The sequence below is a fragment of the Panthera pardus genome, unplaced genomic scaffold (genome assembly GCF_024362965.1).
Source record: "Panthera pardus isolate Hobbes unplaced genomic scaffold, ASM2436296v1 HiC_scaffold_14, whole genome shotgun sequence".
NCBI lineage: Eukaryota > Metazoa > Chordata > Mammalia > Carnivora > Felidae > Panthera > Panthera pardus.
The window spans coordinates 3,069,995-3,093,050 of NW_026526699.1; the positions used below are offsets into that span (position 1 = coordinate 3,069,995).

The window sequence follows — 23,056 nt, forward strand, 5'->3', positions numbered from 1 at the left end:
CTCCCTCTGCATCAGTCACGGGACCCACGTACGTGCTGTCTTCCCTCGAGCCCAGCGGACAGGTGGTTTCTTCAGCAAGTTGTACATTCGGCGGGAGAGGAACTAGGAGCTAACTGAAAAAAGAAACACCCCACAAGGTACTGACTTGTCCAGGCATGGAAAGCGTTTTAATGACAACTGGCATCACAGATATAAATAAATATCTCCCTTCCGTCTGTAATATGTGCTAGAAATAGCCTTTGGAAAAGGTCACGAGGCTCCAAGGACCCTTTCTTAGCTACTGATTTTAGTAATTAAAAAAATAAAAACAACGAGCCCCACGGGTGAGCGGTGCCTGCCCAGAGCAGGCCCCGGGGCCTGGCAGTCACCGAGGGGGCTCATTCAGGACACGGTGCTCTCTCGGCCACACACAGTTGACTTTGGATCAATGCGTCTTTGCAAATGTGCTGCTTACACAATCAGGCTGTTAAAAACCACAGTTGGCTGACCATCTAACACAGATTTTTATCGTGTCGGTCCACGCTGGCCTGTTCCGCCCAACAGAGTCAGAGGGACGACTCAAAAACCCTCCCCGAGTTTTTATCCTGGCTCGTTTCTCAGCGTCAGCGGGTCTCGTGACAGATGTCCCGCGCGAGGAGGCGCAGACTTCTCTTGGGTGCGATCTCTCCCTCGTGGATCTGACCAGACCTCCCCTGAGTGGGGAGTCACTGGCTGCTGGGCTCTGTGAGCTCCGCGCGGCTGGCTGGGTCCCCTTGGAACAGCCTCGGGCAGCGTTCCGCCCACAGGCTGTGGCCTGGGGGGGTGGGTGTGGTGGAGGGCAAGGTCAAGATCCAGGGGACGCCCCCAACCCTTTGATTTTTAAACCCCAGCAAATATCAACAAGGCTGGAGGAGTACAGAAGAGCATCAGACTTACTACTTAAAGGATGGATAAATGGAGACTATTTCTAAGAATTCACCTAATGTATACGAATATAACGTATGTTTAAATCAGGAAAAATATACCATTTGGTCCTTGGAAATAAACATTAAATACAAATCAGATGGCAGCATAGGACACAGAAAACTTGTTGGAAGGAGGGAAGGAAATGTGGGAGAAGAGAAGATTATCCAGGAAAGATCGAAAAGCCTCAGATTCATCATCCCAGGGCACCCAGGGCTGGGACGGTCTCTTCCCAGAGACGGCCATCCTCGGAAGGGGGGACACTGAACTAAAACAGAAATGGGGCCTTAGCAGGACCTCGTTGTAGATTTTGCTACTTTATTAGAAATATAAATAAAGAGATGATTCCTTCTGTCTTTTTATTTGTCTTTTTGCATTTTTTTAACAAATAATTTTTGGTAGCTTGTCTGGGTTATGTTTCAACTCGTAAAATCACCTTCCTAACGTGGCCCTTGTGCGGTTCAGGGTCTCGGTCAGCAACCCACCCAGAGCTGGCTCCGCTGACTTTCGAAACTCCGCCATCATCGACTGCCACGAAATCCTTGCTACAAAAGACACGCGGCCCCTCGCGGAGGCTCCCGGACCCGCACAGCCTGACGGCGGGGGTGCGTCCCCCGCTCCACGCCGGCCCCTCCCGGATCCCACCCGACGCCGGAGCCAGACCCACTCCGAGCCCCGCGAGGGGCGGGGTGCAGAGCCGCGGGCCGGAGGGGCCTACGCCTGTTCCTTGAACTTCTCCAGGTAGTTTCTGAGCTCCTCGGGGGCGCCCGCGGCCACGTCCTGGCATTCCCACTTGATGTCCTCGCCCCCGCCACCGAGGACGGAGTTCACGCTGGGGCAGCCGTTGTCTGGCGGGATGGTGGTGAAGGTGGTGAACTTCACCTTCTTCCTCTTGGAGGTGGGCGAGTGCAGGGGCTCGGGCTTCGGGTCCCTGGCCTGCCTGCCCCCCGAGTCCGGCCCGTGCCCCCGGCCCTGCGCGTGCTGCCGGGCTCCGCCGTTGAGCAACAGACAGCTGCTCTCCTCGCTGCCGCCCGGCCCGCGGTCCAGGACGGTCGTGTGCTCGTCCTGCGGCGGGGACCCCTCGCCCGCCTGCTCCAGGAGCTCGGCCTCGTTGCCCAGCCACACCCAGTCGTGCGAGTGGGTGACGGAGGCCTGGCCTTCCGGGGGCACCTCCTTGTGCCGGTACTTGAGGGCGAACGTGGCGCAGTTGATGAGGAAGACGAGGATGGCCAGGCAGAAGACGCCCAGCAGGGCATACATGCCGATCTCCAGGTCGCTCAGGCCCCTCGCGGTCTGCAGCAGGTCGCTGGCCCCCAGCCCGCCCCCCGCGCGGGGCAGGTCCACCCGGGCCGGGAAGTTGGTGAAGTCCAGGGGGATGTTCTGCAGCTGGCCCTCTCCGGACGGCCTGCCCGCGTCCGGCCGGCTGCTCTTCACCACCCTGTTGTCCAGCAGCGGCCGGGCCGTCGTGCCGCCTCTGCGGGGGGCGCCTGCCTCGCGCTCCACGGAGGAGCCGCCGGGCGGGGGCCCCTCGGTCTCCTGAACCTTCTGCCGGCGGTCACTGGCGTGGTTCTTGATCTCGCCCTCGTCGCCGCCCCCGCCGGGACCGGAGTCAGCGTCGTTCCGGCCAAACTTGACCCTGACGCTGCCCACGCCCACGGCCAGGACGCTCTTGCGCTTGGACTTCTGGCAGGCCTCTGCGATGGTCATGTCCACTCGGACCAGCGGCCCCTGGCCTTCCCCCTCGGCCATCACAACCGGCCACCTGGGAGAGCGGGCCTGGGGGACGGACACGACGGCCTCGTCCAGGGAGGTGGCGGTCAGGCTGAAGTCCCTGGTGTCGTAGATGTCGAGGGGCGTCACCGAGCCGTCGCTGAGCTGAAGCCACGTGCTGACCACGGCTTCCTGCAAGGAGAGAGGCTGTTAGGAGGCTGCAGCGTGAGGCCTGCGGGTGCTTCTCCTCTTAGGAACCTGCCCGCCGGCCTAGAACAGAACCCGAAGGAATCAGGAGCTGGACTCAAATCCAGACCCGGCGGCCGATGAATCTGGGGAGAAAACATTCAGGTTTTACGTCAGGATCGGAAAATCGCTATAAGTTAAATGAGAACACACGTGCAGGGACAGCTCCAGCCTAACCCTTGCTGGGGAGGGCCACCAGGAAGCCTCGCGGAGACGGCCCCACGGCTTTCCTCGCAGACTCCACGCGGAGTCTGCAGGTTCCCTATGGCTCGCTCTGATGCTCCCACCTCCTCTGAGGAGGGTCCGGCCTTGAGATGTCTGGGTGGCCCATGGTAATCTCCCTGCCTCGGGATCCCTCCTCACACCTGCAAAGTCTGTCTGGCCGCACAAGGTGACGCCTTCCCAGGAGCTGGGAGCTGGGCCGGGGGGCCGTCCTTGGCACACCGATGTTCCAGCCACCACAATGGCAGTGGCGGCTGTGCGTCCCGGGAACCCGCCACTGTTGTGCCCTCCGAGCACGGACTCACTTTCCCCTCACAGTGATACCCGAGGTATCGCTCTTACTATCACTCTATTACTCTTACTGTCACCTCTCCTCCTGCTGCAGGTGAGGAGGCGGGATCACGGACAGCATGGCGGGCTCAGGCAAGTGGCAAAATGGGGGGTTTGAGCCCGGAGGTCCGTCCGGAGTCCCACCGCCACGGCCACTCACCACGATAACTTTGATGTGTCTGGAATTCTTCCGTGTTTTCTAAGACCAGGCATTTAGGGACATGGGTTAGAAGCCCATGCCAGACACGGGGGAGCCTCGGAGAGGGCGCCCGGAGCCAGAGGGAGAACAGAAACACACGAGGCTGTGAGTGGTGGCACGCGGGGACAGGTCGTGTGCACAGGTGGGGGTGTGCTTGCCTGTGTAGGGGAGCTGGGGGTGGGGCGGGGAGGCCAGGAGGAGAGGGGCAGGCCCCGGCCACCACCGAGGCCGGGCTGACCTTCCTGGGACCGTCTGCCTCAAGCGCTGGAGGAGAATCGAGGAGCAGAGTCGGGGAGGGAAGAGTTAACGCCACCCCAGGGGTCTGTTACGGGTGAAGGATGCTGTGTCCTCTCTGGTCCTGGCTTCTGGGCATGACAACCGAGGGCCGAGAATTTGACATGAGCTGTGAGTTAAACACGTGGACGCACTATTTCTCCTGGCCCCCAATTTTTTTCCCCCAAACAATCCGCTTTCCCCAGCTGAGAGTGTGAACCCCTCCACCCCAGGGTCTGAGATGGACGTCTGCTTGGCCTGGACACTTTCTAGCCCTCTTTTCCGCCTGGGACTGGAACACCAGCTTCCCTTTGGAGAACCGAGTCCTCTCCGCTCAGGACGCGAGCACACGCGGGGCAGGCGGGGAGGAGCGGGATGGGGGTGGGGCTGGCCCCACCCCCGCTAGGCATGTGACCCAGCTCTGGCCAATCGGAGCATCCCACCACCCCGTTCACAGTGATTGGCTCGGGAAGGGGCTCAGGATAGAAAGCAGCCAATAGGAGGGGATCCCTGGGCTTCGGCGGGAACCAGAGATGGGAAGCTTGCGGCCCCCGGGGATGCTGAGTTGGGGTGCAAGTCTGCGGCGGTAGTGGCCGTCTTGTAGCCGCTTTGGGGGGCTCCGCTGGAACAGGAGGCCCACGCAGGGGGAAGAAGAGTTAAGAAATGGAGAGAGAGACTCTCTGAAGAGCATGGTCCAACCACAAAGTAGACTGGCTGAGGATCAACCACTTAAAAGCCGGGTGGGAATATATAAAACAGCATGAAAATTCCCAGGCACCAGAAAGGAAGAGGGAACGCGTACCAGAGGGGTCCATACAGATAGCTGTTACCAAGGTGGGCTGGAGGGGGGACGGGTGTCAGAGCTGCTCAGAAGGCCTGCCAGCCAGTGGCAGGGATGCTCATGCCCACCTAGGGACTGTCCTCTGGGGATGGGACCCCTTGCGTAAAAGCAGGGCTATCGAGACCCGGTGGGGTGCGATGAGAAAGTCCTACCCACCCGGGCCAGAAACAGCCACGATGCCTGCTTGTGCTCTGAGCACTGCCTGGAAAATGTGCCCCCTGGAAATCAAAAGCCCACCGCGTCCCCACACTTGGGTGTGGGGTCTGAAGGTGCACGACCTATATGGTGCCCGGCCGCCGACAGCAAGAGGCACTTGGGGCTGGGCCCTTGCAAATGCAGGCCTACAAGGATTTCCTGTCGGGAGCAAAGGGAAGAAGCCACAGCCTGAGGCGCTTCTGATTTAAAAAAAAAAAAAAATTACAGTCCCTAGGAGGGAGGGCTCTACCATGAGAGGGAATCATAAAAAACGCAGGTCGATCAGCAGGGCAAGGGTTTTGGATAATAGAACAACCGAAACAAAGTAAACCAGCAGCAACGACAAAATGGCCCATGAAATAAAATGGTTCAAGGGACAAGGAACACAGTAGACACCACGTTGAGAGGAAGGCTGAGGGGGAAAAAAAAACAAAAACAAAAAACAGGGAGGCTTGGAGAGGACTTCGTGAAAGAATGCTCCAGCTGAAATTACCCAACGGCTAGTTTGCAAAGCAGATTAGACACGTATGGGGGAAGACAGTCCATGTCCAGGGCGTCAGAGCCAAGGAATTTACCCAAAACACAATCACAGGGATCAAAAGAGACGGAACACACCAAAAAAGGCAAGAGGAAGGAAAGGAAGGACAGTACGAGAGCCACCGACAGGTTTCGGTGAGAAGTTCCAGACAGAACGAATGTGGAGAAGGCAGATGGGGACATCAGGATCCACGGAACGAGTGGCTGGAACATTCTCTAGCATTCAGGACAGCTGGATCTAGCTTGGCCTGAAGACAAATCCCCAGGCATGAACTGATAAATACCGATGTCTGCTTGGAGCCAGCCTGGGTCTGGGCTCTGTCTCCACTAACTGGAAGCCCAGGCCAACACCCGCTGCTTGAGAGGAGTGAGTGAGACCGTGCCCGAAATCTCAGGATGGCATGGCGCTCACTGGTGGCACCTGCCCACTCCCCCTCTCGGTGTCTGCCCGCTCAGGGGTCAGTTGTGCAAGACTGTTTTGTCTGAGGGAGTTCTCCGACTTCTGGAAGCCACGTGGCCATGTCTGTAGCCAGAAGTGCCAAGGAATTAACACCCCCCCAAAGCAGCCCTCAACAATGACTGATAGGAGATGTGACATACAGCCCAGCTCCCTGGCCCCTGGTCAACACTGGCTGGTGGTTTCCCCAGAAGACTCGGGCTCCAGTAGTCCACGGAGGCGGCCGCGGGTGGGGAGCGCGCTCTGCTGTCTTCTATCCCTTGTAGCCCTTCCCGACTCCCGTATTGGGGCTCCCTCCAGCACTCAAATTAAACACTTGATGGCGAATCCTCATGGCAGGCTCAGCTTCTGGGGGATCGAAACTAAGGCAGGCAATATGGCTCAGGAGTTTTGCTTCCCACCCTTGTCCCCTCTGTCCGCATCAATGGCAAGTCCCACAATCCGACAGACCCCCCTTCTAATTGGTAAATTGAATGCATTAAGGCCAGGGGATTTCCCGTTTTACCCTTCTGTCCTGGCTTTCCTCCGAACAGATGAGGCACAGGCAAAGTATATACGATTGCCCTCATATTTACGGGTGTAAAAATCTTTCCCACGTTGTATTTCAGGGCTGAAATATCAAGAACAAGGTGCCGGCCTTCCACGCGCCGAGGGTTGGGATAAACACACTGTTCACACGGTCTGTGAGTTCATCCTGGTTGACTTTCCATCCTGAACTAATTTTTCTTCGCACACTCTAGACGGGGAAAGAACTTCACCTAAAACCAGCCCCCTGAGTGGCAGACAGTCTGGATGAAGCCTTCAGAACCCCGCGGGCTTGCCGAAACCCATCTGAGTCGGTGCTGCTGTGTGATTGAGGGTTCAGTCAGGTGATTAGCTGGTTCCAGTGAGGTTGGACCCCAGGACGTGCCCAGGAGAGGCCAGTGCATTTCCCCAAAGATGAGAAATTCTGAATGACTTAAAACAACACAGGCCCAGGAATGATTTAAAGCTCCATCCTTTCCAGAGTCATGTCTGCAAATCAAATGAACTGCATCCATAAATCCCCCCGGAGTCCGTGCGGGGACCTCCAATTACCATCAGCCGATGAAGACAGACGGGACACACCGGATGGGGGTCGGGGCCCCTGCCCCCAAGCCAGGAAGGTTGCGAGGCCAATCACGACCTAATTAATTACCCATTCTGAGGAAATAGCTCCATGTTCTCTGCCTTGTCTCCTCACTTTGCTCCGCTCCCCTCAATTTGCTCCTTAGAGAGTAGAAAACACCACGCCCCCAGGAGAGAAGCCATCAATGGGGGCCTGACGTGGATGTGAACGTATTCCAGGACCCTCCTGCTGACACCCTGGGGCAAAGTCAGCTAGCAGCCGCACACTCTCTGGAATGACCCGCCCTGATCTTTGGAACCCGGGAACATAATGAGATGCCACTCCCGTGATGATGCTGTGCTGTGTGGCGCAGCTGACCTTGAGATAGGGAGACCTGCCTGGATTATCTGGCTGAGCCCGGTGTAGACACGTGCGCCTTTCAAAGCAGAGAGGTTTCTCTAGCAGGCAGCAGAGGGGAGGTTAGAGGTCTAAGGCATAAAAGGACTCCATGCATGTTGCTGGTTTTGAAGACAGTGGGGGTGTGGGAAGTGACAAGGGACACGGGTGGCCTTAGGGAGCCGAGAGGGGTCCCCGGGGAACAGCCACCAAAGACACAGACACCTGCCACAGAAGTGCAGAGACAGGAACGAGCGTGGAGGCCGATTATTCCCCAGGACACGCCAAGAAGGGCCCCGCCGGCTCACTCTGCTGTCGGCCTGTGGTGCCCTGAGCCTGGAACCCAGCTGAGCCCGCCCCGGCCCCCCACGCACCGAGCTGAGCTAATAAGCGGGCCTTGTTGTAAACCACCAAGTCTGTGGAACCAGACTTGCGCACTGGGCATCACCTGTCTGGTTCATCACAGAGCCCACGACTGGAATGACGTAGCCCTGTGGCTTTTCACAGCCTCCCCATCACTGCATTCTGGACTGTGGTTCAGCGACTCTGCTCCGTTCCTCCCTCCTCCCGCCCCTTTCGCGGAGTCAGGCACGGCAAGCGCCCTGCTCCTCTTGAACTCCGGCTTCTAGAACCATCCCTACCTGCTTGGGAGTCCGAAGCAGCTCCTGAGCTGTGGCCACAGCCGTGATGGCCTTGCTGTCCTCCGTGCTGGGGTGGAGGGTGACGGACAGCCCAGCCACCAGCTGGATGGCCAAGTCCGTCACTGACACTTTGTCATCTAACACGGTGACCGTTTTCTCTGCCAGGATGGAGTCTGACAGCGGGGACAATACCTGTGGGATGGACAGGACAGAAGATTCCCAGATGCTGGGAGCTTCCCCGGCAACACTTCCTTCTTGCCCCGGGCCTGGGTCCAGAGTACGGGGTGAAGGAGCCTCCCACCTTCTTCCCTAGAGATACACCAGCCCACACCAGGCCTTTGCAAGAATCAGATAAAGCCACCCTTCCCCACGACACTTTAGCTCTGTGGGGAGAGGACAGCAAGTGTTAAAATCCATTCTGTTTTTAAAGGGAAAGGACCCCTCCCATTGAGATGAGGGACTCTTGTACCCTGCACAACTTGGTTAACTGTGCATGGCAATCAATCCTGCCGACGAGGCTCATGGAGAGTCGCACACGAGTTGACTTTGTGCAACCTGAATCACATTCTAAATGAACTATGGAAGTAACTGTGGGGGAACTGAATTATAGTCTCCTCTCCCCCCCCCCCCCAACCAAGTACAGTCAGGAAGGTGGAAGTTGAGGGATTTGGGAAAAGGCCCACCACTCCCTGTCATATGTGTTTCCTTGAACAAAAAGGGTAGTAGGACTTCGAAGAGAGGTTTGCTGGATGGGTCCATGGCAGAATGACTAAATGCTTTATGGGAAGGAGGGAGGCACCTTCCCCCGGCCACAAGCGTGAGCAGCATGCAGGGGAGGGGAGGAGGCTTCTGAGAGGTGTAGGAGATGTCAGGTGTGGACAGTGGGATGAAGGGTTGGCAGATAGGGGAAGGACGGGGAGGGCTGGCAGGTGTTGGGAACAGAGCACACAGCAGTTGGGAGAGGGGACACTTGAGGTGCTAAGGGGCTGTGACCACCGCCTTCCCAGCTGTGCTCGTGAGGAGACTGGGCCCCCCCGGGCTGGTCCTAGCCCAGCTTCTGGTGTCCCAGGGATGCCATCCTGGGGGCCAGGAATTGGGCACAATGACCCACCCTTCTTGGGAGCCTCCCCCAGAGCCTGGCACGGTGCTCAGGGCGGAAATGCCCAGCTCTGGCTTCCTACCTGGATGGTGGTCATCCCGACCTCCCGCCCGACCAGGACCCTGCTGTCCTGCAGTGTGGCCACGTGAGGCTCCTCCAGATTCATGAAGTCTGCAACCAGGTGGGTGATGTCCACCTGCCAGTCGGGGCTGAGCAGGTGGCTGGGCTGGCCCCACGGGCCGGCGCCCTCGGCCACAAACTGGGTGAGGACCCGCACCGTGGCATGCTGGTACTTCAGGGCACAGCCCCGGCCCCGCCGCTCCTCGTCGTCTTCATCCTCGCTCTCCCGCGTGGGCCTTGGGGGAACGAGAAGCTCTCAGGTCCCAGGAATGGATTCAGACACTCTGGAGTCACAGGCCAGACAGGCAGGTGCCCGCCCCAGCCTCCAGGGGACAACATCCCAGGCGGGGGCCTCAGGAGCCCACGGGAGTGCTGTTCCCATCACAGGCAGCACAGAGGGTCGGACATCCCTCTCCTGAAGGCATTTATTGACAAACGGCTTACGAGCTAATATTTACTAAGTCTACACTGTCCAGTAAATGAGTAGCTGGTAGCTATGTGTGCCCACTTACCCTTTAATTTAAATGAATAATGAGATGAATCAAAAATGTAAATTTCTTAGGCACACTAGCTATATATACCAAGCGCTCCCTAACCACATGTGCTAGCGGCCGCCATATTGGATAGCGTGGTTCTAGAACATTCTGCCATGGCAGCAAGTTCTATTGGGCAGAGCTGTATTACTCTCTTGAGATGTGACCTTCTAGGCTCCACACGTATGGACTCTTAATCTCATAACACGGGTGTTATTATTCTTATGTTCTGGGGAGGGAGGTTAGGGACCCTGCCCAAGCTCACAGAGCTAGAAAGTGGTGGCTAGGGTCAGGTCTGCCCTCCTCAGGGGCACGGGGCACGCTCATTCTCTAGGTCACTCATGACCACTAAACAGTCTGAAGGATCGCCCGGATTCACCACCGCCCTCTGCAGTTGGGGAAGATTCTTTCAAGTTCTCCCTGCAGAGAGGGATGTTGCCTCTTACGGGCCCAAGGGGCTCGTGCTGAGTGTATGTTCGCTCAAGCACTCATTGCCCCTTAAAATGAGGACCAGGTGCCTGGAAGATTCTGGAAAACAGCCCTGAGCATTCAGGATGGGTGACCCCAGCTCCTACGTATGACAATCCAGAGTCACATAGAACAAAGAGCCTTTTTTTTTTTTTAAAGAGCAAACAGTAACACCATAGTCCAACATAAATGTAATGAAATGTTATGCAATAATTCGATGCACACAGAGCTTATCAAGCTTATGGATATTCACAAAGCACAGAAAAAGGAGTCACTTTCGCTTAGAGAAAATAACCCCCAATTCAGATTCCCCCAGGGTGCTGAGGGGCTAGAAACATCTATCATTTCTGCCACTTCATTCTGGGGGAGCCTGTTTCAGGAGGGTCTGGGAGAGGTCCAAGTGTAGAGTGCACACGGCCTGGGGGTGATACGGATCCTGCCGCTTCCCAGCCTCCTTCCCGGCTGGTTATCCTGGGCCTCCGGTGGGCTGGAGAAAATGTAATCACAGCATTTTACCGGCGTCTACCGGGCCCTATCCTGGCTCCGTCGGTGGTGTGGTCAGTAAATAAAACCATTGTTATCACGCCTCTGGTTAATCTCTGCATCCTGGGCTCACCTCTTACTGGCCACAATGGGGACCCGCCAGCCTTTAATCTGGCTCAGCTCTGTGTCAGAGACCTCGATCTGCAGGGGCAGTCGGGGCACCCACACGGTGATGTGCAGGGGGGCACTCAGGTGCTGGTAGGTGAAGTTCACCACCGCGTCCACCTTGCCCTTTATCTCTTTGCCGTTGACAAAGACGTAATCACAGCCGTCAGATACCTGCGAAGACAGAAAGGGGATGGAGACCACTCTTCTTCCATGTGTCCTTTTTTTTTTTTTTCACACAGCATACATGCTTAATTTAGGTTCCTCCCAATGCAGTGCCTGAGACAAGGATTCAGTGCATTCGGTTTACTTGGGAGATGGCCCCCAGTGGGGGCCAGTGAGCAGAGTGAGGGAGACAGAGAGAGAAAGAGTCGATAGGAAGGCGCATTTTTACTTTTTTTTTTTTTTTGCTGTGGATCAGTTTCTCTGGAACCTCACATAAGCCTACAAAATTGCCCACCTGAAGGATAAGAGGCAGGAACGTTCTCTCCCAGCTCCTCTCTCTCACTGCCCGTGTGTTTACTGCCCTGCACGTCCAGGCTGAGACACAGGTGCATGGCGTCTGAGAAGGCCCCGGGATAGAAAACAGTAGGAGCTCAAGGTGGAAGGTGGTACCACCCCCACTTGAGCTGGAACCTGCACAGATCCGCAGCTGAGACCGAACTCTGAGTGGGGCCCAGAGGTGATGTCTGCTCATAAAATGAGCCATACCCACATGTCACCCCAATCAGCCCCCCAGAGCTGCAGGGTTTGTACTGCTTTCCTCTCCAGCCTGACTCACTCTCCCCCTGATCACAGCCACAACAGTCTCCGAGACCCCCGGGCGTTTGCATGCGGGGCTTCCTTGGCCCGCCCTCCCTTCCCTACTGGCCTGGCCAGGCACCTCCCCGACCCCCTGGGATGGTTTATGCATTTGTATTATAATTGCTTATCCTGCGAATGGCAGCATTGCCATTTCAAGGTATGTTCCCTCCCCATGTAGTCCTTCCCTTGCTTTTCCAGTTCCTACCACATCATTGCCTCAGGAGAGAGACAAGATAGAGCACAAAGCAAAATAAACAAATAGAAAATAAAATAAAAGTCTGCAAGCATTAAGGCAGTGTGTTCCAAAGTCTAAACCCTTAGGGAGATGAATCTATATACAGCCCCATGGATGCTCGGGGGTGGGGGGTGGGGAAGAAACAGCAGGGAGATGCCTGTGGTGTTCCCTGAAAGTGGGCTGGAGAAGTGCCATGGACAGGGGAGGGACTGTATCCTAGGTAACTCTGACATTGGATGCCCCTAGGGACTGTAAGCAGGACACGTGAAGACTAGAAGCCCCCTCTCCCAAGACCTGGGCGATAACAGTCACATCTCCTGGAAATTAGTCTGGGACTATGTTCTGTAGCCTTAATGAATTGAAAATTGAGAATAGAAATCAAGTTGGGTTTTTAAGAAATGACATGGCTGTCTTGCATATTCAAGTTTATAAGATATGATTTATACTGGCCCCACGTGTCCAGATCAACCACCAAACCGTGAGATACTTGAAGGAAAGAAGTACATCTTTTTTAAATCTCTGATGTCTTGGTTCTTCACACCAGATGCTCAAGAAGCAGGAACTTGGCAGAGTGGACACTGAAAGGACCAATGTATGTATGTGCATTTGGTTGGTGTATGAATGGATGGATGGGTGAGTGGATGGATAGGTGGGTGGATGAATGGATGGATGAATTATGAATGGATGGATAGATGGATGGATGGATAGATGGGTGGATGAATGGATGGATGAATTATGAATGAATGGATGGATAGATGGATAGGTGGGTGGATAAATGAATGAATGAATTATGAGTGGATGGATGGATAGGTGGGTGGATGAATGGATGGATGAATTATGAATGGATGGATGGATGGATGGATGGATAGGTGGGTGGATAAATGAATGAATGAATTATGAATGGATGGATGGATAGGTGGGTGGATGAATGAATGAATGAATTATGAATGGATGGATGGATGGATGGATAGGTGGGTCGATGAATGGATGGATGAATTATGAATGGATGGATAGATGGGTGGATGAATGGATGGATGAATTATGAATGGATGGATGGATGGATGGATGGATAGGTGGGTCGATGAATGGATGGATGAATTATGAATGGATGGATGGATGGATGGATGGATAGATGGGTGGATGAATGGATGGATGAATTATGAATGGATGGATGGATGGATGGATGGATAGGTGGGTGGATAAATGAATGAATGAATTATGAGTGGATGGATGGATAGGTGGGTGGATGAGTGGATGGATGAATTATGAATGGATGGATGGATGGATGGATAGGTGGGTCGATGAATGGATGGATGAATTATGAATGGATGGATGGATAGGTGGGTGGATGAGTGGATGGATGAATTATGAATGGATGGATGGATGGATGGATGGATAGGTGGGTGGGTGGATGAATGGATGTGTGTGTGTGTGTATGTATACATATATTCAGGTGGATGGATAGATGGATGGGTTGATGGAAAGCTGGGTGGATGAATGAACTGAACCCTTTCTTCATGGGGATGCCTGCTTCAAGACAACCAAAGAAGGATCTTAGGGTGAGGGGAGATGTGGTCAGAGAATGAGATACAATGGAGCCAAAAGCAGTGGAAACACAAGAAGTTTACTTGAAAGCTTCCAGAAAGGTCTCAAGCAGTGTTTCCTAACTTTTTTGGGGTCACTGACTCCTTTGAGAACACAAGTCAAGCTCACTCTTGCCATGGAAATGCATATACCTACAGTTTTGCATAACATTCCAGAGTTAATGAAGTCACACGTGGACTCCTCACATAGCACTTAACATACTAAGCTGTAATTGCCAATTTGCTTATCTGTCTCCTGTCGGGACTGTGCACTCTAGAAAAAGCAGCGTCTCCTTCGGCGGCGGAGGGGCAGGGGGGGGTCTGTGGACCCAGTTAAATCACATCGCTGCTGAGCAATGAACTTGCACGATCACCCCTCTTTCCCCAGCCTCTGGGAACTACGGATGGCTACCCTGGGCCCAATTTTCATCCCCAGCTCTCACTTCTGTTTGGAAGGGCAGCTGGTGAGGGCTGGGCTGAGAGAGTTTCCTCCATCTGCTGGGGACAGTGGCAGGAGCAGCTGGGAAGGAAACACACGGATGGGTCTTCTCACTCATGGTCAAGAGTGGTTTAAAAATGTTTACCTACTGATTAAGGGTGGAAACCAATTTCAGTTGCCGTCCCAGACTCGCCATTAGCATGTAAACACCGTCCTGGATCTGGGCAGCCATTAGCATAATAGCCAAGCAAGAGTTATATCAGTAATCACTTCTTTAATCAATGTTGTAATTTACAGACCATTGACTTTCCTCATTTATTACCTTCCTGAGCTCTGGTGGGAGGGAACGCGGCTGCTCCAGAATATATAAATAATTAAGAGGAACGCCAAGGGTATCGAGTCGCGGTGCATGATAGAGCCATTGTCACTGCTAATCCTGCAGGTGGCATAAATGTCTGGGGAAGTCTCGGGATGCATTCATCATCTCCTAAGTGGCTACAAGCGAGAACCACAATATCGCAAAATGAGCCAGCTTAGCTGCCAAAAAAAAAAAAAAGGAACCGAAAACCCAAAGGAATCTTTTCAGTCCCTTGGCTTCGTTTGACACTCTTTTTCATCTTTCATGGTGGATGGGCCTCCCGCTGAGAAAGCTGCCCGCTGGCCTCTGCTCACTCTGACCTTTAAAGTATCCAGTTTGAACACATCATGGCCACTGAACCGGCCACTGATGTCTGCTCTTGGCACCCGGAGGGGCCAGCATGGGTCTGGTTGAGCAGCACATGGTCAGTTGGCATCTTCTGTTGTCATTTGGGCCTTGGCAACTTCCCGGTGACGCCACCTTTCCGTTGGGAGCCACTTGGGGACCACTTTCCACGGGGAGAGTAAAGTCATCTGCTGGTCACATTGGCATCCAACGCGACTGTTGTCTGAGAAAGTAGCCAAGCAGGTTCTCAAACTTGAGCGTCAAGAGGGTGGGTCAACACACAGACTGTTGGACCCACCCCCAGAGTCTCACATCCCGGTGGGGCCCCCACCTCTGCGTCTCTTTCAAGGTCCTGGGTGATGCTGACGTTCCAAATCTGGGGACCACGCATGGAGACTCCTTCAAATAGTGCGATTGGCCTTCTTCCGTTTCCACGGCATCTTCTATCTCCTGTCTTGGTCCATTCGGGCTGCGGTAAGGGAATACCACGGGCTGGGGGTCAAGAACAGACACAGCTTCTCACGCTTCTGGAGGCTGGAAGCCCCAGAGGATGTGTCTGGTGAGAATCCATCCTGTCTCATCGCCGTGTGCTCACCTGGCGGAAGGGGTGAGAGAGGGCTCCGGGGTCTCTCGTGTAAGGTCACGAATTCCATCCACGAGGGCTCCACTGTCATGACTCAGTCCCCTCCCTAAAGTCCCACGTTGTCATACCATCACATTGCGGGTTAGGGTCTCAACCTAGGAACTGGAGTGGGGGGACCCAGACATCCAGTCTAGAACACCTTCCTTTCATTACTGTAATACTGTAGTTAAACCACCTAGGTGCTAATGACTCCCAGCATCCTGCCTGCAGAACCCAATGGCTTATTCAACATCTCCATTTGGATCTCTAATTAGCATCTCAAACTTAATATGTTTAGAAATCAAACTCCTGGCATAGTGTTGTGGGTTTTTTTTTTTTCCGCTTAGGAGCCTGGGGGCTGGAAACAGAAATTAAGCACAGATACAAAAAAATCAGATTTACATTCCCTATACGTGTAAGGGAGTACATTCCCTGAGTATACGTGTGTACTTTGCTGTGTTCACATAAAATACTGCACGGTCTTGTGCAGTAGCTATGCCTTGTTTTACATCTGCGACGTGCTTTCCTCACGTGGGTCCCTTCTGGAGCTACGGGCAGCAGTCGTGATCCCATTTTGTAGATGAGAAAGCGGGGGCTTGCCGAGGTTGTGGCTTGGCCGCGGTGGGGTGGTGGCGTGAAGGCTAGGGTCTGCGAGCATGGAGGCTGCAGGATTCGGCAGACGGCTTTGACTGTGTTGCCTTCGCGGGCGGCATCCCAAGATTGCAGCCTTGGAAGTCACCCTTCGTGCCCTGTGGGTCTTGGGTCATCTCCGTTCCTGCTGGCGGGTGGGCAGGGACAGGAAGGGGCTGAGAGGCCACCGGCCAGTGAGCCTGAGAGGGATCACGTCTACATACTCTTCACGAGCGGCCCGGCCCTTGGTCTCTTGGCCCATCCCCAGTGAACCTGCCTGCATGGGCTGGATGGGTCCAAACCCGGGCTACACACATCCGTTCAAGGATGCTACACGCATCCGTACAAGGGGACTCCTTACAAAGGTGTAGACGGGACTCCAGGAGACCCGCAGGTGATGGTGCAGCAGGCGAGATACAGGAATGGAGGGGGTTCAGGAGCACCCTCCAAAATCCGCGCCCACTCGGGACCTCAGAATGAACCCGGTTTGGAAATAGGGTCTCTGCAGATGTCATCTGAAATGAGGTCATTACCAGCTTGGGGCGTGGGCCACGGAGGACTGGAGTCTGTGGACGCAAGCACTCGGGGGTGATGTGGGGACACAGGGAGACGCGGAGAGATGAGGCCACGAGCCGAGGAGCAGCTAGGACCACAGCCACCGGGAGCCGGGAGACCCGGACCCCCGGGCACCTCAGAGGGAGCGGGGCCCTGACCACACCCTGCTTTCAGCCTTCCGGCCTCCAGGACTGTGGGAGAACAGTATTGCTTTCGGCACCCCAGCCGTGGTCATTTGTCACGGCAGCCCCAGGACACTGGTGCGTGTGGCCACCACCGGAAAGGCCAGGGGAGGAGCAGGTGTCAGAGCACAGCGTGGGCACTGCCCCATCAGAGGCGCCTGCCTCCGGGAGCGGGGACCTTGGTGGACGAGGCCGCCGTGGTCAGCCTGTAAGCTTGCTGGAAGGGGCCCAGAGGGATGAGAGTACAGACCGCTCTCCCCGCTCCGCCCCTGTCTGCTGGAGCCTCCCTCTGCCCCAGTGCACGGGGAACCGGGGGCCTGGTACAGACCCCACAGAGACTGGCCTCCCGGAGCAGGAGGAGAGGTTAGAGGGATCTGAAGAGACCAGCAGGCATTTCCAACACAGAGAGCTCTTCTCCACTTGGAAGTTACTGTCTTCATGTGGGGCTCACGCGTACAACTGAGTGTGAATCACAGAACCCTTTTAACTCTGGACAAATCCTTAGAGGGGTACAGGCCCTTCCCTGATGCACCCCTGCCATCCGTCCCACGCATTGTCCATGCATCTTCGTTTGTTTCCTGTGCCCCGGCTGGCCCTTCCACACCCCATCAGCCTAGTGGTTCTCAGCTAGGGGCCAGTGGGACCCCCAGGGGACATCTGACGGTCCCTGGGGATCTTTCTGGTTGTCACAACCAGGGGAGGGCTTGTCCCAGCACACCCAGAAGGTGTGCACTTGGCCTCTAGTGGTTGAAGCCAGCGGTGCTGCTCGACATCCCGCACCGCACAGGATGGCCCCCAACAAAGGATCAGCAGACCCCAAGCGTCAGCAGCGCTGAGTGGAGAGGCGCTGCCTTACTCAGACGCAAACTTCCCAGACGCACACACCCCGTTTCTCTGACATTTGTACTTAGGATTGCAACTCCCCCAAGCCCCTTCCTTGCTTTATTTTTCTCTTTTATCATTTATTGCCCTCCCTTACACCATATGTTTTACCTATTTGTTGTGGTTATTACTTGTCCTCTCTCTCTAGAACACAAACTCTAGGATGACAAAATTTGCTGACTGTTTTGTTCAGGGTCGTATCCCTAGTGCCTAAAATAGTACCTGGTGCTCGGGTATGGGGCTCACCACACACTCCCTACCCCAGCGGCCACTCAGGGCTGCCAGCTCCCCCCACCCCCCACTGCACACAGGCACACACACAGGTGCACACACGCACAGGTGCACACATAGGTGCTTGCACACACAGGCATACACGCAGGTGCACATATGCACAGGTGCACACGCAGGTACATGCACACACAGATGCACACATGCACAGGTGCACGCATGCACAGGAACACACATAGGTGCCACACAGATGCACACACACACAGGTGCACACACGCACAGGAACACACACAGGTGCATGCACGCACAGGAACACACACAGGTACACGCACGTACAGGAAAACACACAGGTGCATGCACAGGTGCACACACGCACAGGAACACACACAGGTACACGCACGTACAGGAACACACACAGGTACACGCACAGGTGCACACACACACAGGAACACACACAGGTGCACACACGCACAGGAACACACAGGTACACGCACAGGTGCACACACGCACAGGTGCACACATAGGTGCATGCACACCCAGGAACACACCCAGGTGCACGCACGCACAGGTGCACACATGCACAGGTGCACACACACACACACACACACACACAGAAACACACAGGTGCACACACACACAGGAACACACAGGTGCACACACACACAGGAACACACACAGGTACATGCATGTAAAGGAAAACACACAGGTGCACACATAGGTGCAGTCACACCCAGGAACACACCCAGGTGCACACATGCACAGGTACACACACACACACACAGGAACGCACACAGGTGCATGCACACACAGGAACACACACAGGTACATGCACAGGTGCACACACGCACAGGAACACACACAGGTGCACACACATACAGGAAAACACACAGGTGCACACAAGGAGGTGGGCTTTCACTGGTAATTGCGTGCTCTGTCACAGCATTTGCTCTGTGGCCAGCATTTGCTGAGCGCTTATGCTAAGCTCTTTCACTAAGCTCACTCAGTGCAGGCTCACGTGGATGATCTCACTGAAGCCTTGCTGTGGACACACGAGGGAGCTACTCTGTCTTCTTAATCATACCCATACTGCAAGTGAGGAAAGGAAGGCACAGAGAGGCGATGTAACTCGCCCAACATCACACAGCAGGTAGTCCGTGAGCCAGGCAGACCCCGGAGCTCTGCTCTCAACCCCGATGCCCACCGGCTCGGTGGTGATGAGGCTGTTCGGTCTTGATTCTTCCCTCTTTCCTACTGTGCGTGGATTCCCCCTTCCCGCTGATGGTGGACCCGGCCACGTGACTGGCTTTGGCCAGGAGCATGTGAACAGAAGTGACAGCCGACCGGTCCCAGCCCAGGCCTTAGAGCTGCCGCGTGTTTCGGGCAGTCTTTGCGCACTTTGCCACGAGGCGCTTCCCCAGAAGTAGCTGCTACCTCAGACTCACCCTGGAACGAGCCCCATGGGGCCCATGCTAGCCCCCCCACCCCCGCAGGGAGGGGCCGCCCAGCTGAGCCCGCAGACCACCAGATGACCTGTAAACGCGTGAGCGAGAATAAGGGTCACTCCTTCAACAGGTGAATGCCGGGGTCATCGGTCACACAGCACAGCGGCCCGAGTTATTCTGGGGAGAGCTCGGGTGCCGCCGCACCTGCCTGGAACTCTCGGGGACTTCCGTGTTCCGTCCTGTCTTGTCTCCACTCCCGGCAGCCCCGTCTTATCCTTTTGGGTCTCATCCCCAGGCAGCCGAGAGGCTGCTGAAGGGCTGTGAGGGGAAGAATGGGGGAGCCCTGCTTCCAGGTTTAGGAAGGGCGCAGCGGTTTCCGGAAGCCTCCATGGAGCGCCTCTCTTCCTGGAGTGGAGGTGTTGCCTGCACCCAGCCTTGGGGATTAGGGCCCCTCTCCTTTCCCCGTGTCTGCTCTCCCACACACCTTGCCGCCCATCTGGCATCGGGGCGCAGTCGCCCCTCCCCGCCACCGCCCGAAGCGGCACATTTCAGGAAGACGAGGAGAGGGGACCGGCAGGGGCTGGCGCTGGCCAGCATTTCTGAGGCGAGGCCTGCACACCTCCCTTCCTTCCCCTTCGTGCCCCCTGCTGTGGTTGCCAAACGGGATTCCCACGGCCGCAGAAATCCGTGCAGCGATAAACCGCACTTCACCCAGCCGACAGGACGGAGAGCTGCCAAGACATGGAAACGGCACACAGTCTTGGCTCGGGAATCCTGTCCCCGTGCAGGTGGCTGTGCTGGGCCAGGCCTGGCCGGGGTGGGGGAGGCCGGGCGGGGAGGTGGAGAAGGCGGCCAGGAGGGGAGGCTGGGAAGGGAAATTGGGAAGGGAGGTTGGGAGGGGAGGCCAGAAAAGGAAGCTGGGAAGGGAGACAGAGAGGGGAGGCTTGGAAAGGAGGCCAGAGGGGGAGGGTAGGAAGGGAAGCCAGGAGAAGAGGCTGGGAAGGGAGGCCAAGAAGGGAGGTTGGGGAAGGAGGCTAGGATGGGAGGCTGGGAAGGGAGGCCGGGAAGAGACACCGGGGGGCCAGGCCGTGACACTGGCCAGGGCACTCGGGCTCAGGGAGCGAAGGGGACCCTGCACTCCTCCCGTGCCCCTGCTCTGCTCCAGGCACGTTCGCAGGTGCTGGACACGGGAAGAGGGAGGCAAGAGACCCCTCTCAGGAAGTTACATTTCGTGCACACATTATGGCCACAGATGAGAACAAGCAAACAAAGAACTAACCGCAGGTGACACACACCGAGAGCATGATGACCTAAGGACCCGCTAAGGACGGAGAACACGCACAGGAAGACCTCCCGGGAGGTGACGTTCAGACAGAGTCCTGCCTGGCGGAAGGTGGAAACCCTGGACACCCGGGGGAAGAAGGTCCCAGGAGGAGAGAGCCGATGAGAAGAGCTAGCACGTATTAAGTGCCTTCTGTATGCCAGATTCTGCTCTGAACGCACATGTGCTTTTGTCCCCACACAAGCCACCTTACAGGTGAGGAGACTGGGGCACAGAGAGGCTGAGCCGCTTGCCCAAGGTCACACAGCCAGTAGCACTCGGATTTGCATGTGAAAGCAGTTGTCTGGCTCCAGAAATGCTCCTCTTTTCTGTTTTTTGATGATCTTTGCCAACGTAATCGGTGAAAAGTTACCTTAACTCTTCCACTTTTGAATTAAAAAGAACAATGGCTATAAAGACACTTCCTGAGGTCTGAGATGACACGGTCCCCCCTCCGTGAGGTCTCCGTTCCAAGGCGCTCACAGGCAGGAGACTTAGTACACTCGATTCCTTTCCTTGTCTTTTGAGAAGTTGCTCTCACGTACTCAAGCACGATAACTCGTGTGATTTTAGATTTTTTAATGTTTATTTGAGAGAGAGAGAGAGAGAGAGAGAGAGCGTGAGCAGGGGAGGGGCAGAGAGAGAGAGAGGGAGACACAATCCGAAGCAGGCTCCAGGCTCTGAGCTGTCAGCACAGGGCCCGCCCGACGCAGGGCTCGAACTCACGGACTGTGAGACCATGACCTGAGCCGAAGTCGGACGCTCAACCGACTGAGCCCCCAGGAGCCCCTAACTCGTGTGATTTTAAGAGCAGAGCTGAATGTTTGTCACCTTGGCACATTAGGGCTAACATAGTGTTTCCTGAAGGAAGAAGCCTTCTTTGATTTTCTTTGAGACGCTACTGAGGCATTTTGGCCACATCCAAGTCCTAGGTGTTTGAGACGGATGCCTTGACGTTCTGATATTTGTACGCACCGTGAAGAGATCGCCGTGGTCCAGCTAAGCACTGCACCTGCCTCGGACACAGTTCCCATCACACGTGTGGACCCGTGTGTGCCAAGAAGGTTTAATTTAGTCTCTATCCTCTTAGCAAACGGGGAATCTGTGGAGGGTTGGGCAGATGGTGATGTCACCTGGGACCCGAAAATCCTGGGATGCGGGACCCGAGGCGCGGAGCAGTCCCGTGATGACAGGAGGGCCACATGGCTTCTCTTCGAGCCCCCAGGCCTGGAGGAGCTGCCCGGGGACGGAAGCAGCAGCCGTCGCCTGAACTCCGTGCTGTCACCTCTGTCACTGGGAGGGAGGAGCAGAGGGTTTAATCACGGGGGGACCCAGGCAGCCAGGATGGAAACAATCCAGCCACACGATGGATGGGGAGTCCGGGGAGGGGTGGCGGTGACCACACCTGTGTCCCCTCTGGGAGCTCGGGGGCCAGATGAAGCTGGAAGGCCAGTGTGTCCAAGTTTCAAGCGAGTCTGCTGTATTCATCTGCCAGGTGTTTTCATCCGGTCCTCATTTTCCTCTTCTGAGTTGGGATCAGCTCGTTTAAGCCTTCTGCACACCAAGTGTCCATTCCTGGACAACTATCCAGGGGCTTTCACAGGCAAAGGCAGGGCCGTGTCCCCCTGGGAGAGCTCGGCGCACAGGCCTGCCGGAAGATTCCAGAGAATTCAGACTCCACTGCCCCCTCTTGTTCTCTGGCTCCGTCAGGGCAGGTCAGTGCTTTGGCTGATGTCACCAAGAAAAATTAAGGAGGCAAAACCACCCCTGGGCCGGGCTGGAAAGGCCCTTTGTTCTAACCCTGGCCAAATTAAGAAATGGAAGGACGGTCCCGGGGCACGGAAAGGTTGGATGGCAAGGAGTAAGGGGATGGGAGGGGAGGGAACCCTCTCTAGGCACCTGTCCTTGTCCTCAGCCCCTGTTTCATTAGGGGATGGTCCCCTCCTGCTGGTCCATCTGGAGGTTTGGATGAAGCCCCGCCTCCAGCCTCAAGAGGAGGGTCATGTGACCATGTCCTAATCCAAGCAGAGCCTTACATCCTTCTGGTCCCAGCTCCTGGCTGCAGGGTTGAGCACATGAGCTAAGCTGGTGCAGACAGAGGGGATCTCAGGAGCTTTTCAGGCTGGGCCAAAGGCATTTGCTCATTTCTGCTGAAATTCTACATGTGAAAACAGGGTTTTGCAGCCATTTGCAGCCATCCTGACCTAGAACAACTTGTCCGAGAATTCAGCCGGCACAAAGGATACCGAGCCGAGACAGAGACGTAAAAATGCTGAGCCCCTGGATCCAGCCACTCCTGAAGCCAGGAATCCCTTCCTGTTTGGATAGAGGAGCCAACAATTTCCCTTTTCGGCTTAATTCAGTTTGGGTGACGTTGTCTGTGAACGAAAATCATGGTCTCGGATACGAGGGGCAGAGCCGTGCCGGGCATCACCCGTGGGCACACACCGCATCTTTCCACCGCATCCCAGCAAGAGGACACGATG

The 23,056-nt window shown here is 55.6% G+C and overlaps 1 protein-coding gene across 1 annotated transcript in view; it reads right to left on the reverse strand.

Annotated features, from left to right (window-relative positions):
- Positions 1 to 1,533: 1,533 nt before the first annotated feature.
- The window catches only part of TMEM132C (transmembrane protein 132C), a 308,076-nt gene continuing 286,553 nt past the window's right edge, over positions 1,534 to 23,056 (reverse strand). Inside the window, 4 exon segments of the mRNA XM_019433797.2 lie at positions 1,534 to 2,844; positions 8,077 to 8,268; positions 9,258 to 9,531; positions 10,913 to 11,118. Coding sequence (XP_019289342.2) covers positions 1,657 to 2,844; positions 8,077 to 8,268; positions 9,258 to 9,531; positions 10,913 to 11,118 — 1,860 coding nt within the window. The 3' untranslated portion in view covers positions 1,534 to 1,656.